This window comes from Saccopteryx bilineata, chromosome 2 (genome assembly GCF_036850765.1).
Source record: "Saccopteryx bilineata isolate mSacBil1 chromosome 2, mSacBil1_pri_phased_curated, whole genome shotgun sequence".
Classification (NCBI taxonomy): domain Eukaryota; kingdom Metazoa; phylum Chordata; class Mammalia; order Chiroptera; family Emballonuridae; genus Saccopteryx; species Saccopteryx bilineata.
This window is the reverse complement of record NC_089491.1, coordinates 303,572,747-303,589,542: the sequence shown is the minus strand read 5'-3', so window position 1 is coordinate 303,589,542 and position 16,796 is coordinate 303,572,747. Positions and strand designations below refer to the sequence as shown.

The 16,796-nt window shown below is 42.5% G+C and overlaps 1 protein-coding gene and 1 pseudogene across 1 annotated transcript; one reads left to right on the top strand and one right to left on the bottom strand.

Annotated features, from left to right (window-relative positions):
• Positions 1-5,475: 5,475 nt before the first annotated feature.
• Positions 5,476-5,624, bottom strand: LOC136327730 (U2 spliceosomal RNA; annotated as a pseudogene).
• Positions 5,625-9,372: 3,748 nt separating this feature from the next.
• Positions 9,373-12,537, top strand: IL20 (interleukin 20). The gene is made up of 5 exons (XM_066254498.1): positions 9,373-9,531; positions 9,814-9,879; positions 9,995-10,147; positions 11,159-11,233; positions 12,460-12,537. The coding sequence occupies exons 1-5, from the start codon at positions 9,373-9,375 to the stop codon at positions 12,535-12,537; spliced, it is 531 nt and encodes a 176-aa protein (XP_066110595.1).
• The last annotated feature ends 4,259 nt before the right edge of the window (positions 12,538-16,796 follow it).

Here is a 16,796-nt window from a genome sequence, read left to right as displayed (position 1 = left end):
AAAAGCATTGCATATATTGAATTCCCCCAGGTGAGGAAACTGAACATTCAAGGCTATGCCTGGATTTTTGTTCCCAGACTTCAAGTCCAGAGGAGGCTTTTCCATCGGCTCCTACTTTGCATGCTGTGAGCAGGAAGAATTAGCCAATTTGGGGGACCCAGCTATGTCATAGGAGTTGTTGAGAGAAAGGATGACAGCAAATTGAGCTGGTTAAACAAAGCGTGATGAAAAAACGCACGAAAGGGAAATGACGTCACTTGTTCTGTTGGCTCTGAAGATAGGGAACCGAAAATATGTGCTCTGGTAAAGTCAGCTGCTTGGCCCATCCCCACCCTGCAGGGAGGTAGCAGGGGCAAAGCTCCCAGCACTGCAGGCCTGGGAGTGGGGAGGCCTCCACCTGGCCACCGGTGAGCTTCGGTTCTTCCTCCTCAGAACCCGGATGCCAGTGTTTCCCTGCAGAGTGATGCAACTGGGCAGGAAGCCCAGACGCTTGCAGCTGTGACGTTCTCGTTGTAGACAGGAAAAACCCTGAACTGCAAAGTCAGGACTTGCTGTGGGAAAAAAAGGAGTGGCTGGGTTTCTTCTTGGTTTCTAGAAAACTGTTTCCTGACCAAAAATGGCTTGGTTAGGAGGCTGAGCTTATTTCATTAAAAAAGGACTCTTCTCTTTCCTCTGCCCAGCCTGTCTTTATAATTACCTGGCATTGAATATATGCAGAGCCCTAGTTTTGTAACCTTACTTTCTAAAGTTAGCTACATGTGCTCATGAAATTCACCCATAGTTCTCCACCACAGCCACGGTGTCCCCCATCACTCCACTGAAGCACTAACACTGTGCCATGTGCTGTGCTGCTCTTGAAGAGCTCGTGGCCATGGCTACTACCACGTCTCTCCCTCACTGTAAGACCTGTCATGGCTTCCTATTGCCTCAGGAGGAAAGCAAAGAATTACAGAACCAAAAGGCCAAGCCGAATGAGACTTAACTCATTTATAATTCCCCACAACTCACAAATGTGGAAACTGAGGCCCAGAAAAGGGAAGTGATTTTTTTAAGACCACACAGTGGGCTGGAGGTAAGTCTAGAGCTAGAATGTGTGTTTCTAGACTCCTCATTGAAGTCACATTTCTGTGCATGATATTCTTAGTCCTCGATGATCAAACCATATTTTCGACCTGATTGCCCGCTCTTCCTCTACACAAAATCCAGTTCCAGCAAAGCTGGTCTTCAAATACGTTGCAAGTTTTGCTGCCCTGGTCATCTCTGTCCTGAATGCCCTTTGTTGGACCTCTTCTCCTCCCTGCTTTTCTCCAGTGTCTTAGTCCTTTTAAGTTCTTCCGTTCTTCAAGGGTCAGCCCAAACTCTCCTCTGCCAGAACCCTCCCATCACCTTACTGTTCTGCACATACATTCTGCTCTCTCCATGGTACTGACTTTCTTTGTGGTACCGCAAGCACATGCCTCATCCCCCAGGAGGCTGCAAGCACATAGGGGCCAGAGACTTGACCGGGGCCTCACTGACCCTCACAGCATCCAGCAGTGTCTTGCACATAATAGGCACTTGGTAAATGTTTGCTGAAAGAATGGCTTTTAAAATCTATTCTACTAGACACAGGAATGAATAAAAATAACCTGTTGTACTTAAAAGTTTACATAACTGTGAGTATATAAAAAATCCTCTTGCCCACTCAGTGAGCCAGACAGGCAAGGTAGGTTTTATTCTCCCTTTCATCAATAAATCAGTGAACTCCCAAAAGGCATATGACTAGTCTTAGGCCACTCAAGGTCATCCTGAAAGTGAGTGGTAAGAAAGTATTAGAGTTGGGCCTCCCGACTCTCAGGCCCACATGGTCTTCAGTGTCAACACCCTCTACATGCTTTCCATTGAAGATTCAGTTTTTCTGCCAGAATTATAGTGGGAAAACCTCTTTCTTGCTCTCATTTTTTTATAAATAAAATTTTATTTTAATGGGGTGACATCAATAAATCAGGGTACATATATTCAAAGAAAACATGTCCAGGTTATCTTGTCATTCAATTCTGTTGCATATCCATCACCCAAAGAGAGATTGTCCTCTGTCACCTTCTATCTAGTTTTCTTTGTGCCCCTCCCCCACCTAGAATAATGATCTTTATAGCACAGCCAGTAATTGCTAATCAAGTGATCACTGCCAAATATATATAAATATATATTTGTTCAATCAATAATCATTTCATCTGAGTAACTTCTATTTTTTCACAAATTTTTAGAAAAATCATTAAGAACTTACCACATGAGTAGTTTTTAATGTATTGCCATCAAATCTGCATAAACTGGAACTTTCTTCAAAGAAAATATCACATTATTCTAACTCTTGAGCATTACAAGGGGGCTTTCCTTTATCTGGATTTGGGTTCAGTTCTTCAGAGGTCAAATGCATCAAACGTTCAGCTATTGCAGTACACTGGGCTGAGTCTCTGATCAATTCCCCTTGTTTATCACCTACCACTAGCTCCGGCCAGGTCACACCTTCATTCTTTTTAATCAAGGAAATCTTCAAGCTATTATTCTCTTTAATTATCCATGTACTGCTTTCATGATCTATAGATGAATACAGATTTCCTTCCAAAAACTTCTGACCCTTCAGTACAATGTTGACATGATCAGGCAAAAACTGTACTTGAATATCCTCTTTAGTGCTGTCATTTGGAAGCCGTATTGTGACTGTCAAATCATCTTCAGTCTGTTGCCAGTAATAAAGAGGCTCTTTGATTTTATCTGACATGTCTTCACCCATATTTTCTTCAATATCTTGATGAACAAATGTGAAGGATTTGTAGGAGACAATCATTAGACGATTTCCGTCAGGCTCAATAGCAGCATAGTGTGGCGCTGACTTTCCATGGAGAATATCATGCTTAATAATTTCATATTTTTCATTATCTCACCAGCCTTATTCACCTCTGTTTCTCATCTTCTTCTCTGCACAAACTCTACACAAACTGGCTTCTCCTCCAGCACTCCGCCATCTTGGCTGCTTCTCCTCTCTTCCATGTGGCCTTTCTCTCCCCTGCTCTCATTTTTTTAAGAGACACTGTTTTCTACAGAAGACTAATAGTTCATAATGGGTTAAGAGTATCCTTTATTGGAAAGAACACTTAATTGATTTTAACTCTGTTTAGCTAGAGTGACCTTTAGAAAACCATAGCTTTTCCATTTGTAAAATGAGGGGATTTGACTGGATGTACTTGAAATCACTCCTAGCTCTAACAGTCTAGGACAGCGGTTCTCAATCTGTGGGTTGTGACCCCGGCGGGGGTCGAATGACCAAAACACAGGGGTTGCCTAAAGCCATGGTGTTTTGGTCATTCGACCCCCGCCTGGGTCGCGACCCACAGGTTGAGAACCGCTGGTCTAGGAGGTATAGTCTATCATTAGGTAAGGAAATGCTTGCCATTCTTCTATCCAGAAGATCCAGGAACCTTCCAGGCCTTACAAGAGTCCCTGGGTCCCCCCACAAATTAAATTGTGGATCACAGACCCTGTAAGCCATTGTCTTCTCTATAAACCTGAGATTTCACCAGCAGGCAGGGGGCCAGCTTGCAAAGGGAAGAGACTCACAGTAAAACCCTATTCCACTTTTGTCTTTCTGTGACAACTTGAGGGGGAAGGTCACATTTGAGGTGTGCCAATAATTTGCCCTTATTTCTGGCAATCATTTGCAGTCCTGAATTAATTCATTCTTAGACATGATATTATTAAAGTTCATTTTCCAAGAAGAAGGCAGTGAATTTCATTATATCAGGAAGTTTGAAAAACTTCCGATATTAGGACTCGAGGATGGGTTGCAACATTCATTGTTTGCTTCACAAACTCTGTAGCTACACCCATCCTGTTTATCACCTATGAGATAGGTCTTCAAACAGCCAGGTATTGCCTGTGATAGGATAGAAATGTCCCAGTGATTCAGGATTCCTGGGAGGGATGATAGAAAGTGCTCGAGCGAGAGAGAGGCTCTTTCTGTTATTGTAGATTCCATGTTAATTTCAGAGGTCTTTACACAGGTGAGATGGGTGGCCTGTTCCCTTAATTGAACATACTGTTGGGGCTCTACCTTTACGTATAGGCTCATAGAACTAGGAGCCCTATTTCCTGGCATCCCTATTGCCACTACTTTTCTAGGCCCTCTTGTCCCCAAGGACACACAGTTTAATGCAAAGAGTAATAAATTAAAAATTAGGAGACTTAGGCAGAAGTTTCCATTCTGCCATTAACTCACCATTATCTTCATGTTGCCCCCTGGGCTTTCTCATCCTCACATCGACAGTAGGAAGCAGTGTTATATTTTAGTACGCTCTGTTACTTACTGGCTGGGTGAACTGGAGCAAACCATTCAAACTTTAAGCTTAAGTCTCTTCATCAGAAAATTCTTCATATGACCTGTCTCATGGAAATACCAACATATTCAACACATATTTATCAAAAGCTTAACATAACCTAGGATCCATTCCAGGTGTTTATAAGGGTGGTTAAGACAGACACAAGAATAGCCTGTAAAAAGTTTATGTTCCTAGTGGGATGTTCTGAGAATTAAATGAGAATACCTACATTAAGTATGTATTAGTATATATACATTTTATGTTATGTGTGTGTGTGTGTACACATATATAAATATAAATTATTACAGTATAGAGAGTATCTAATATGTAAGCCCAGGTACTGTACAATGCTTAGGATATACTCTATACATTATCATAATAATTTTTTAGGTTGAACCATATGACCATTGAGCCATATTAGGCAGTTTTGACCTACACAGATGGAAATTGCATGTGGTTCAACCCAGCTATATTTTTACTCTCTTTGATTCCTCCTAGCTCTAACCTACATATTTAGGCTCTATTTTTTAAAAAATGTACTTAAAGTGTATTTTAAGTTTACCCACATTGTTTTCTCTGCTGCTACTAGGTCAAGCCATAATTAAATCCTTTTCTGGAAGGGATTGTCTTTGCTTTGGGAAATGGGGGTGGAGACAGAGAGAACGGTTAGGTGAGGTAGAGAAAGTTCTTTAGAGGAAGTGAACTGACCTGACGTCTGTGCAGGGAATGGAATGGGGTCTATTCAGTGGATTTTAAAAGAATAAAGTAGTTTGTTATAGGAAAAGGGAGACACTTGAATATTAAGTGGGATTGAACATGAATAACTAAGTTTAATTAATCATTATAGGTAACTAAAGCAATTAAGTTCTTCTTGGCTAATGAAAAGAAATGGACCTGATATAGGATTTCAAGTATTATTGTGAGACCGTGTTTCTCAATTTTACTTTAATCATTGATGGCTGAGCATGAGAAATTGTTTACTTAGCGCCAATGATGAAAAGAACAGGCATGAATGTGAGTGATTCCGATGAGTGGTTTTAGCCATTGGTCTTTGGACTGCTGCCAGTCAGCCAGAAATTTCGTGTGGTCTGTGAAAGAAGCTGACATCAGGGTGGTTTAGATTTATTCCCACATATTTTCAGCCTATATCAAGCATTACAATGAAAAGTTATGGTTTTCATTTCAAGGAACTTTAAGAAGACATTAAAAGACCTTTAAAAAGAGTGTACTGATCTACACTTGATCTTAGCCAAAAGGCCAAGAAGTGATAAAAAAAAAAAAAAGCGTTCTGATCTAGAAGGTAGAAGAACAAAGAATAAAAGTAACATTGAATGTCAGAACTGGAAAAGAATTTCTATATTATCTCATATATAAAATTTTATGAAATATAAATACCACTCTCATTTTACATATATGTAAACTGCAATCCAAAAAGATAAAATATGTCAAAATCATTCTATAAATTATGAAATCCTGGGACTCAAGTACAAGACTTTAGACTCGTGGGTATTGAGTAGAAAATAAGTTGAAAAGTAATATATTATAATCTTTACCATCTTGATAATTTTTTTATTTAGAGAGAGAAACATCAACTCTTGTTACTCTACTCATGCTGTCACTGTCTACCATCTTGATAATTTTTAAAGCATGAAACATGACATATAGTTTATCTCAGCGTTTTGGTTTCATCTTGCCCAGAAGTGTGGTCCTACCTGATAGATTAGTCCCTGTATAAGAAAATCTTCCAGTATCTTCAAGGAGAAGGCTAAAGCCCATGAAACAGAGGGCAATATTAGACTCTCTCATGTGCCAAAGAAAAATATGCTACTGGAAGTCAGAGAAGGAAGAGGTTGGTGTGGTCTGGAGTTGTTCAAAAATAAAAGATTGGGGTCCACTTTTTAATAATGAATGGAGGGAAACTAGGGTGACCATTGTTGGAGGGAAATAGTGGGAATAGAAAAAGCAAGGGAAGGCCGTGGCTGGTTGGATCAGTGGTAGAGCGTCGGCCTGGCGTGCGGAAGTCCTGGATTTGATTCCCGCCGGGGCACACAGGAGAAGCGCCCATCTGCTTCTCCACCCCTCCCCCTCTCCTTCCTCTCTGTCTCTCTCTTCCCCTCCCGCAGCCAAGGCTCCATTGGAGCAAAGATAGCCCGGGCGCTGGGGATGGCTCCGTGGCCTCTGCCTCAGGCGCTAGAGTGGCTCTGGTCGCAAGAGAGTGACGCCCCGGATGGGCAGAACATCGCCCCCTGGTGGACATGCCAGGTGGATCCCGGTTGGGCGCATGTGGGAGTCTGTCTGACTGCCTCTCCATTTCCAGCTTCGGAAAAATAAAAAATAAAATAAAAATTAAAAAAAAAAGAAAGAAAAAGCAAGGAAAAAACAGTAGCAGTGAGCCCACCAAGTCTGGGGTTGGGGAGAAGACTGGTTAAGGAAGACTGGAATTAAAGGAGAGGACAAAAACATCTCTTAGAAATCTCTTCCAGTTTGTAATTCAGTGATCTTTTCTGTCCTAATTACCACTGGAAGAGAGCCAGAAAGAGTGTATCTTTGATCCATCAACTACAACCAGTAACTTCCTAAGCAGTACTTCTTAGAAATGTTGAGGTAATCCAACGAGCAATTAAAACGTCTTTGGATTGGAGGAAGTACCATGCACCAGAGAAATTCCAAGGGAGTTTCAGCCCTCACCTTTGGGACTTCACTTCCTTCATGTGACACACATATATATAATAGGAAGCCTCTTAGCTTTGAAACAGACTCTTAGGAGATCAGAAGCGACAGCCCTCTCTGAGCTCAGGTAAGAGAACTTTCCCTCTATCTATACTATCTATAATTCTGGGGTTCAGCCCAGTTCTCCCAAGCATCTACCTTGATGTGTTCAGGGTCACATCTAAAGGATCCCTTTCCATTAGGACAAAATATCCTAGAGGGCAAGGAATTGTTATATTTATCTTTGCACTTCGGTACTCAGCACAATATTCAAGATAGTAGGTACTCAATAAATGCTGATTCAATTGTTGAATTTATCATATATATACTATACACTTACTATATTCAAGGCAATCTAACACCATTCCTTATTTAAAATGAATTACTCAGTCATTACATGCCATGCTAGGTGTATAAATTACGCTTTATTTTATTTAAATGTCAAAAGAAGTTTCTGAGGTGGGTTTAATTATCACCATTCGGGGGCTAAGAAAACAAAATTCAGAGAGGTGAGTTGACCTGTTTAAGGTCACATAGGTGTAGTGTGACTAACTCAACTGGGTTCACCTGTGACTTTTCCAGTTTTAAAACTGAAAGTCCTGTGTCTCAGGCACTTCGTTGGTGCTGGGCAAACTAGGACAACCTAGACAGATGGGAACTTGGACAGCAAGAATATGAACCCAGTTCTCTGGCCTCCAAACCTAGAGTCCTTTCTGATACTTTTGGGTTTGGTTTGTTTATTCCTTTTTCCTACATTTGGCAGCATCTCAGGTGGATGTGGATATAAAATATATCTAGCGTATTGCTGGTACATAGGAAAAATTCAGTAAGTGGTAATGATTACCAATGTTGTGCCCAGCCATATTGGAGCCTAAGGAAAAAGGAAAGATGTACACCTCCATACACACATTTTTATGTTTTTTTTTAAAACATTGACGTGGTTGAAAAATATTGAAAACTTTAAAAACAGCTATATTATAACTCACAACATTATTGTAAATTTAAGTATTTTATTTATGCCCCATACAAAATTTGGTGAAGACTTATCACTACTATTTTTATTATATACTTCTGGGAAAAAATTAATCCCTAAAAGTACATAAAAACATCTACTGTATATAAGCAGATATGAGTACTCATTTTCTCTTTTGTCTTGGCTTCCAATATGGCTCAGCATGGCACTGTCGGATCCTGTCTTTATCTAAAATAGTGATATTTTGTTTATTATGGATTTTTTCATTAATTTTGATATTGCATTAAAATATTATTTATCTTGATTTCCAAGACTTTGGGTGCCTCTTAAAATTTTGTGACTGAAGTAAGTACTTCACTCTCTTCACCCTAATCCCAGCTCATTATTATTTTTATCTTAAAACTCCACAAACAGTATAAGTGCCATCTATGGAGAAAGGCTCACCCCAGGAAGAAATGAATTTTCTTTTGCCTTTCTTCTCTGTGTTTGGGATTACGTACTTGATCTTCAATTGTAGTTAAAAGGCCAGGGGTGTGTGCTCTTGGATTCATCCCACGTGTGCCTGACTACAGTCTTCCTACAGGGGGCGCTATGGAGTCGACAGCGCAGCAGGGTGGAGAAGTGCTAGGTGGAATTTGGCTGGCTGCCCATCTGATCTTGCCTTTCCCTGGCAGTACGATTATTATGAAATCATTGACTTTCTATTTGCCTTTGGGGCTGAAATAAATCTTCTATCCTCAAATAACCGATCTGATCTCAGACAAACGCCAAACAGAACTAAACTCCTCTGCCCCGAGGCGGCCATAAAAGATAGACAATTTTCTTCTGAGCGTTTTTGGTGGCTCAGCAACAGCTTCTGTGAGTTTTGTTTTCCCCATTTCCCTGCGGGTCTAAAGGGATCAGAAGGGTGAGCTACATTGGCATTCTGGAAGGGAAGACTGTATACGTCACTCACTGAAACAAGTTTTGACATTTTCCCTGAGATGCCATCGTCTGTCTACTCACTGCGAGTGTCATTGCTGGGCAATGATGATGGGACTGGGATGGGGACAGAATAAAGGAGCTAGGACCTGTAGCGCCAACACACACTCAGAGCCTGAACAGGCACCCGAAGGCTACTCTTTGAGGAGGCTCAGCAGTTTTTCTTAGTAAGTTAGATGAATGTGACCGTTGAAAGCCAGATAAAGCTATTAAGTTTCACCCCCATGAGACATCTGGGGGAGGCATGTTCCTGGTGCCTGGATTGGCTTCTTAAGGCATGAGATGAGGAAATCAGTAAGTCATGTTTTTTCCTTTGAATTCCTAGTTCCTGTGGTCTCCAGATTCTGGCCCAAGATGAAATGCTCTGGTCTCCCTCTCTGCCTTTTCTCAGCTATATTTTATCTCTCCGGGACACCTTCTGCTGGGCTGAAAACACTCCATTTGGGAAGCTGTGTGATCACCACAAACCTTCAGGAAATGCAAAATGGATTTTCTGAGATACGGGACAGAGTGGTATGTGAGGGAGGCACCCCCCCAATTTTGTGGCTGCTTCTCCGCTTTTCTATTTGTCTCTCTCTCTTCTCCAGCAGTGTGACCACAAAAAGAGGCAGGGTGGGGATTCCTCACCAGGAGGTTGCATTTCCAAGAAACATCTGTAATTCAGCATTTTAAAGTATTTTGGAAAAGGACACTGCCCATGGGGTCATGGCAAAGATGGAATGAGAGGTCTCATTGTCTAAGACCCTGACAGCCATCACTGACCTGTCATTTCTTGCCTTGCTTTCTTCTGTGTAGCAAGCCGAAGATGAAATCCTTGACCTCAGAATCTTGAGGAAGACTGAATCTTTGCAAAACACAAAGGTATGTGCTTGACTAACAGGAGTTCTGGGAGGAAATATGAACTAGGATCCTTTCCATCACCTTGAGTCTTGTCCCTGGACACCCTCCCCCACCAACATACTCATTTATTTTGTAGCCTGCAGATCAGTGTTGCCTCCTCCGCCGTATACTGAGGCTCTACTTGGACACAGTATTCAAAAACTATCAGACGTCTGACCACCATACCCTCCGAAAGATCAGCAGTCTCGCCAACTCTTTTCTTACTATCAAGAAGGATCTCCGGCTCTGTGTGAGTAAGGGTCTTGGGTAAAAGGATTCATTTCAGCACTCAGCTTCAATGACTTAGCAGCCACGCTCTTTTTAATTCCCATTTCATGGATGGAAAAACTGAGTCCAAAAGTTCCAATAATCTGTGTTGAGCTGTGTGACTAGATAATATGACCTCAGTTTTATTGACTTTTGGGTATGTGCTCCATGAAAAAAGTCTAAGGAACTATAAAATGCTGGCTATGTGATGTTAATGACAGTTATCTTTTACCCATGAAATTAAAGTGAGGCATCTTAATGGTGTGTATATGAGTGCCTCCTGGGTCCAGGCAGCCAATCATTAAGCCATTGGACTCAGTCTCAAGATAAAGTCAGAATAAGACCTAGGAATCCAATTCTCTCTTTCCATGGGGGCCCTCTGGGAGGGAGTGGAGCAGAGCGGAGGTGGGGGATACAGGTCAGATGGGATACTGCGGTCACAAACTCCTTTAGTGCCGCCTGTCTCTGAAAAGAAACGATGAGCTCTGTATTTGAGCCTAAAAAGCTGGCTTCCTTTTCTACTGATGATTAGGTTAATGGTCCCAAATCATGAGGTGTGAAAAGACTTTTCTATAAGAATGAAGTATCTAGCCTGACCAGGTGGTGGCGCAGTGGATAGAGTGTCGGATTGGGATGCGGAGAACCCAGATTTGAGACCCCGAGGTCGCCAGCTTGAGCGCGGGCTCATCTGGTTTGAGCAAAGCTCACCAGCTTGGACCCAGGGTTGCTGGCTTGAGCAAGGGGTTACTCGGTCTGCTGGAGGCCCACAGTCAAGGCACATGTGAGAAAGCAATCAATGAACAATGATTGATGCTTCTCATCTCTCTCCTTTCCTGTCTGTCTGTCCCTATCTATCCCTCTCTCTGTAAAAAGAAAAAAGAAAAAGAAAAGAATGGAGTATCTATAGAAAGAGTAGAATTCCCACCTACTTCATGTCAATGGCAGAAAGTCAGAATATTTAATAAGACCTATCATTCTCTGACGTCCTTTTCAGCATGCCCATATCACATGCCTGTGTGGAGAGGAAGCAGCGGAGAAATACAGCCAAATTCTGAGTCACTTCAAAGAGGTAATATGCAATTTTGGCCTTGGTTGGGGTGAGTGTGCTTTTAGAACTGAGATCATAAATGGGTGGGATGGATATTCATACTAGCAGAACTTCTGTAACACTCAGGTTAATAGCTCTCTAAGGTCATGTGGACTGTCCCTCTGCTTTACCATAGGGACACACATCCAGGCTCTAGAAGAGTGCTTTTTTTCTGGAAGATGCTTTGAGAATAGAAAGGGGATGGCTATGATTCCATCAAGTCACTCAAGAGACAAGTGATCTGTTAGCTGCACCAAGAAGAGACTGTAGCTTTCTAACATTCACATACTCATACATACCTTCAAAAACAGTCATTCACAACTTCACACATGCCCACGCCATGCTGTTTATCACCTTAATGCCTTTGTACATCTGCTGAGAACTCCACTTCTTACTCACTAATTCTACACATCCTTTAAGACTCAGCGTAGGTATCACTTACAAGAGGGAACTGCTGCTTCTCCGAGTTAAGTGCCTCCACTCTTATCCTGTGTAGACTCCATCATTTATTATTCGTCACACTCCATTTTAATCGCCTGCTTCTGCCTGTCTTCCTCACTGAACTGTACGTTCCCTCTGGGTAAGGGAGCTACAATTCATCTCTGGATTCTGAGCCTGCCAAGTTCTTAGCCACAATAAATATTTCTTCAGTTGAAGTATGCAGAGTAGGCAATCCCTGTGCACATGTGCACACACATCCCTTTAAAAGAAGAGCTTCATGCCTGACCTGTGGTGGCGCAGTGGATCAAGCGTCGACCTGGAAATGCTGAGGTCACCAGTTCGAAACCCTGGGCTTGCCTGGTCAAGGCACATCTGGGAGTTGATGCTTCCAGGTCCTCCCCACCTTCTCTCTCTGTCTCTCTCTCCTCTCTCTCTCCCTCTCTCTCTCTTTCCTTTTCTCTCTCCTCTCTAAAATGAATAAAAGAACAGCTTCATTACTTTGATCCCTGTGATGCAAGAGGCTTGGGTTACAGTCCCAATTCCGCTACTTTCCGGCCAGAGTTTCTCTATGTAAGACCAGGGTGATGGACTCAATGATTTCCTACCTTTTGTGAGCTTTTGAGGCTCCACAACGTCTTTTAAGCTTTTTCATCTGGAAAACAATGCTCTGCTTACAGTCCTCAACAGAACTGACAATGAAAGGAGAGGATTGATCTTGGGGCACATGCTGTTCCTGTGGTTTGCTCACAGTAGGTTGTGTCTTTCAGCTTAAGCCTCAGGAAGCCGTGGTGAAAGCGCTGGGGGAGCTGGACATCCTCCTGCAGTGGATGGAGAGTGTGAGCTAGGAGGAGGGCCCACACCGCCGCTGTGCTCCCGAGTACTCTGGAGACAGGACCCCACACCACCATCTGTTTGTCATACCGCTTAGTGTTGATCACTGTGTACAGTATTTATTTAATATTCGTTTCCTTATTGTGGTTGTCTTCATGTGTTCCTACTCTTAATCTAGACCATGGTTTTTATAAGATTTTAGTAATATCTTTTGTACTGCTGATATATTTATTAGTTATTAATATTTATTTATTTTTACTATTTAACCTATTTATTTTTGTACTTGAACATGTCTTTTTTAAAAAAAAAGTCTGTGGATTTATTTTATAACATGACTAGGGCATGGCATGTATTTTCAAACAGAAAACCAACTCTAAATTTTGGACGAGTGGTTGGGGGGGTATTGATTTTTATTAAGTTAAGAACAGATTTACTGACTGCCACAATAATTTTATAAACTGAAAAAATGGCTACTAAGTGGGGTTGTGGAGGAAGTGGCAATGTAAAATTACAGATGTGCCTTACAATTACTGACCACCTCCACAAGCTCCCCAACCCTACACTTATGTATTTTCAACTATGGAGTCCTGTACGGTAGACTTGTATGTTTATGAATAAAGTTTTCTTTGCATAATATTTGCTTGGAGTTGAAAAATGCTTCAGGAACAGAAACAATGATGGGAATGAGCTTGACTCTCATATGACCTAGGGACCGCTTGCTCCTTTGGAGAAAAGAATGCACTCGAGCCTTCTCTCTGCCTCAGAATACCTCCCTAGCTCTATCTCTTAGTTCACTACCATCTCTGATCTCGTGACTCTGCCCTCCACATAAAGGGACTTGGACTGAGTGAAGGGGCTTTAGCTATCCTTGCTTTCTCCTTATTGTCCTCTCAGTACCTCGGTTTTCTTTCTCATTTCAGGTTCCTATACTGTTGAGTCAGAGATCTTTTTTATTTATTTTTTATTTTTTCTTTACAGGGACAGAGAGAGAGAGAGAGAGAAGGGTAGATAGGGACAGACAGACAGGAACGGAGAGAGATGAGAAGCATCACATCAGTTTTTCGTTGTTCATTGATTGCTTTCTCATATGTGCCTTGACTGCGGGCCTTCAGCAGACCAAGTAACCCCTTGCTTGAGCCAGTGACCTTGGGTCCAAGCTGGTGAGCATTTTTATTTTGTTCAAGCCAGATGAGCCCACGCTCAAGATGGCGACCTCAGGGTCTCGAACCTGGGTTCTCGGCGTCTCAGTCCAAAGCTCTATCCACCGTGCCACCGCCTGGTCAGGCGAGTCAGAGATCTTGATTGCAACACAAATGACAATGGGCAGGAGTCTCTATTATAAAGGTTGAGAACACATATGTGCAAAGTGTAGTTACTGAACCTTGCCCAAGAAAGTGCACAAGCCCTCTTTTGAGGCCCTCCTAGTTTGAATTCTGTCCATCCCAGGATCTAGGGTATTCCTGGATCACGTCTTTGTCTCCATGACCAACCCTTAAGTCAGTGTTCTCTTTCACGCTGAGCTTCCTGGGCTGTAAGGAGCAGATCCTGGCCTGGGCTGCTTGCTTCCTTCTCCCCACGTCACTCCGACCCGCACTCCCAGCCAGGCAGTTCTGTCTTCCTCATTTCAGAGACAGCAAATGGATGCTGTGCCCTGGTTTGTTTAAATTACTCTACTGATCTTTTTTTCTTATTACACAATTAACAACTATCTAATAGAGAAAAATTTAAAAATACAGAGAACTATAAAGAAGAAAACTAAAACCACCCACAACTCTATCACTCATAGATAACTACTCAAACATTTAAGTGTTTTTCTTCCATATATCTTTTTGAAGATTCAAATCATAACTCTGCCCTTATTACCTGAGTGATTTGAACTGTAAAACTTAACATTCTTGGAATTTAGTTTCTTTCCCTGGAAAACAAGATGATAATATCCAACTTTCAGGGTGATGGAAGAGATGGTTTCTTTTTTTATTATTATTTTTTAAATTTTTTATTTATTCATTTTAGAGAGGAGAGGGAGAGACAGAGAGGAGAGACAAAGAGACAGGGGGGAGGAGCTGGGAGCATTAACTCCCATATGTGCCTTGACCAGGCAAGCCCAGGATTTTGAACCGGCGACCTCAGCATTTCCAGGTCGACGCTTTATCCACTGCGCCACCACAGGTCAGGCCGAGAGATGGTTTCTTATGTTCCTTCAACGACAAGGCATTTTTTGCTTTTTTGTTCCCCATTATAATCACCTACCTTCTATAAGATTTTCACCATAATTACCCCTCTTCTAACAGATTTTCCCATCACATGTCTCCTGGTTTCCTCTGATTAGTCCGACATGAACTTAGCTTGGACTATCAAGGAAGAGTTGAGAAGTCTACTTCACTAAACTCCATGTTAAAATTAGAACCACCACCTCCAGGGGACACAGGACGGTAACAAAAAGGTTGGTTTGACCTGCCAATGAAGTAAGTCTTCCAGATAGGTGTGTCTGAGGTTGACTCACGGAGCTATGCGCAAAGCTACCTTCATTTATTTTCCTGGGAGGCATTTCTGCCTCTTCTGAAAGTCTGAGTCATGGGAAGGCTTTCTCTTTTAGGACTCCATTCTACAACTGACTTGTCACATCTTTACCTCTTGATTACCTCTTTGACTTTGTTACCTCTATTCTTCTCCCCTGAAGGACCCTATCTTCCACCAAGTTATTTGTTTCTCTTGCCTGACCTGCCATAGTACCAATGATGGGGAATTCATAGTGGAGATGTCAAGCCAGGATAGGGGTTAAGGAAAACATCATGAAAGAGGGGATATTGAGGGACAGATCTTATTGAATGGTGTATGATTGTCACTTCTATTTACAATAATTAGAATGACTGTTGTTTATTAAGTACTGTCCTCTGTACCAGGAAATGTACTGAGAACTTCACAAACATCCTGTTACTTAATCCTTAAAACAACCTTTTGAAGTAGAAGTATTATTACCAGTTTGTAAGTGTAAAGCCAGTAGCCAGGGCCACTATCACAGCTGCCTGGCCCATGCAGGTTTGCATTGGATTTGGACAGTCGGTAAAGAAACAACAGAGCCAAAAACTGATGGGCCATCATCTTTAATTCTAGCTTGCACCTGGCGGGCAAGTAAAAACACACACTAGGCTCCAAAACCCACTACATTCAGTGCTCACAAAGCTACTGACTTATCCGAGTTTCCTAGAATCAAGGGTTTCTAGCTCACCAGACTTTATTCACCTCTGTTCCCCATCTCCTTCCTTCTCCCTGCACAAACTCTGCACAAACTGGCTTCTCACTCAACACTCTGCCATCATGGCTCCTTCTCCTGGCCTCCTCCACTTGGCCTTTCTCTGCTCTCTGCTCTCTGCTGTCTTCTCTAATGTTAATCTCAGGAACCAAGAGAGCAAGCTCCCGTTCTGCCCCCATTTATTTTATTTTATTTATTTATTTTTTAAATTTTATTTTTTTTCTGAAGCTGGAAACGGGGAGAGACAGTCAGACAGACTCCCGCATGCGCCCGACCGGGATCCACCCGGCACGCCCACCAGGGGCGACGCTCTGCTCACCAGGGGGCGATGCTCTGCCCCTCCATGGCATTGCTCTGTTGTGACCAGAGCCACTCTAGTGCCTGGGGCAAAGGCCAAGGAGCCATCCCCAGCGCCGGGCCATTTTTGCTCCAATGGAGCCTCGCTGCGGGAGGGGAAGAGAGAGACAGAGAGGAAGGAGAGGGGGAGGGGTGGAGAAGCAAATGGGCGCTTCTCCTGTGTGCCCTGGTCGGGAATCGAACCTGGGACTTCCGCATGCCAGGCCGATGCTCTACCACTGAGCCAACCGGCCAGGGCTCTGCCCCCATTTAATAGTGTAGAAATCCAAACCTTTAATCCAATATACAAAATAGGGAAGTCTCTAATACAAAGTCACTTATCTGGGGCATGATGGGATTGTACCACCCCACATCAAAAAGGGTGGGAAAGGCTTAATTCCAAAACCAAGCCCCAGGCTACAAGGATTCTGCCTGCCCACAGCCCGCCCCCAACACACATTAATATCACCTGAGTGATGGCCTCCATGTGGGCAGTGCCATCTTTAACAAAGTGAGCATAATATATTTTATCTGCCCAATAGTAAGTGATAATGTACTCAGAAATGGTAAGTAGTTGAATGTGGGTGCTCTGACACCACAGTCCCATATGCTTTTTACTCTACTGACCTCTGTAGAGTAAAGTGACATCTTATGTTCAGAAGGACAGTAAGAAGGAATAACAAA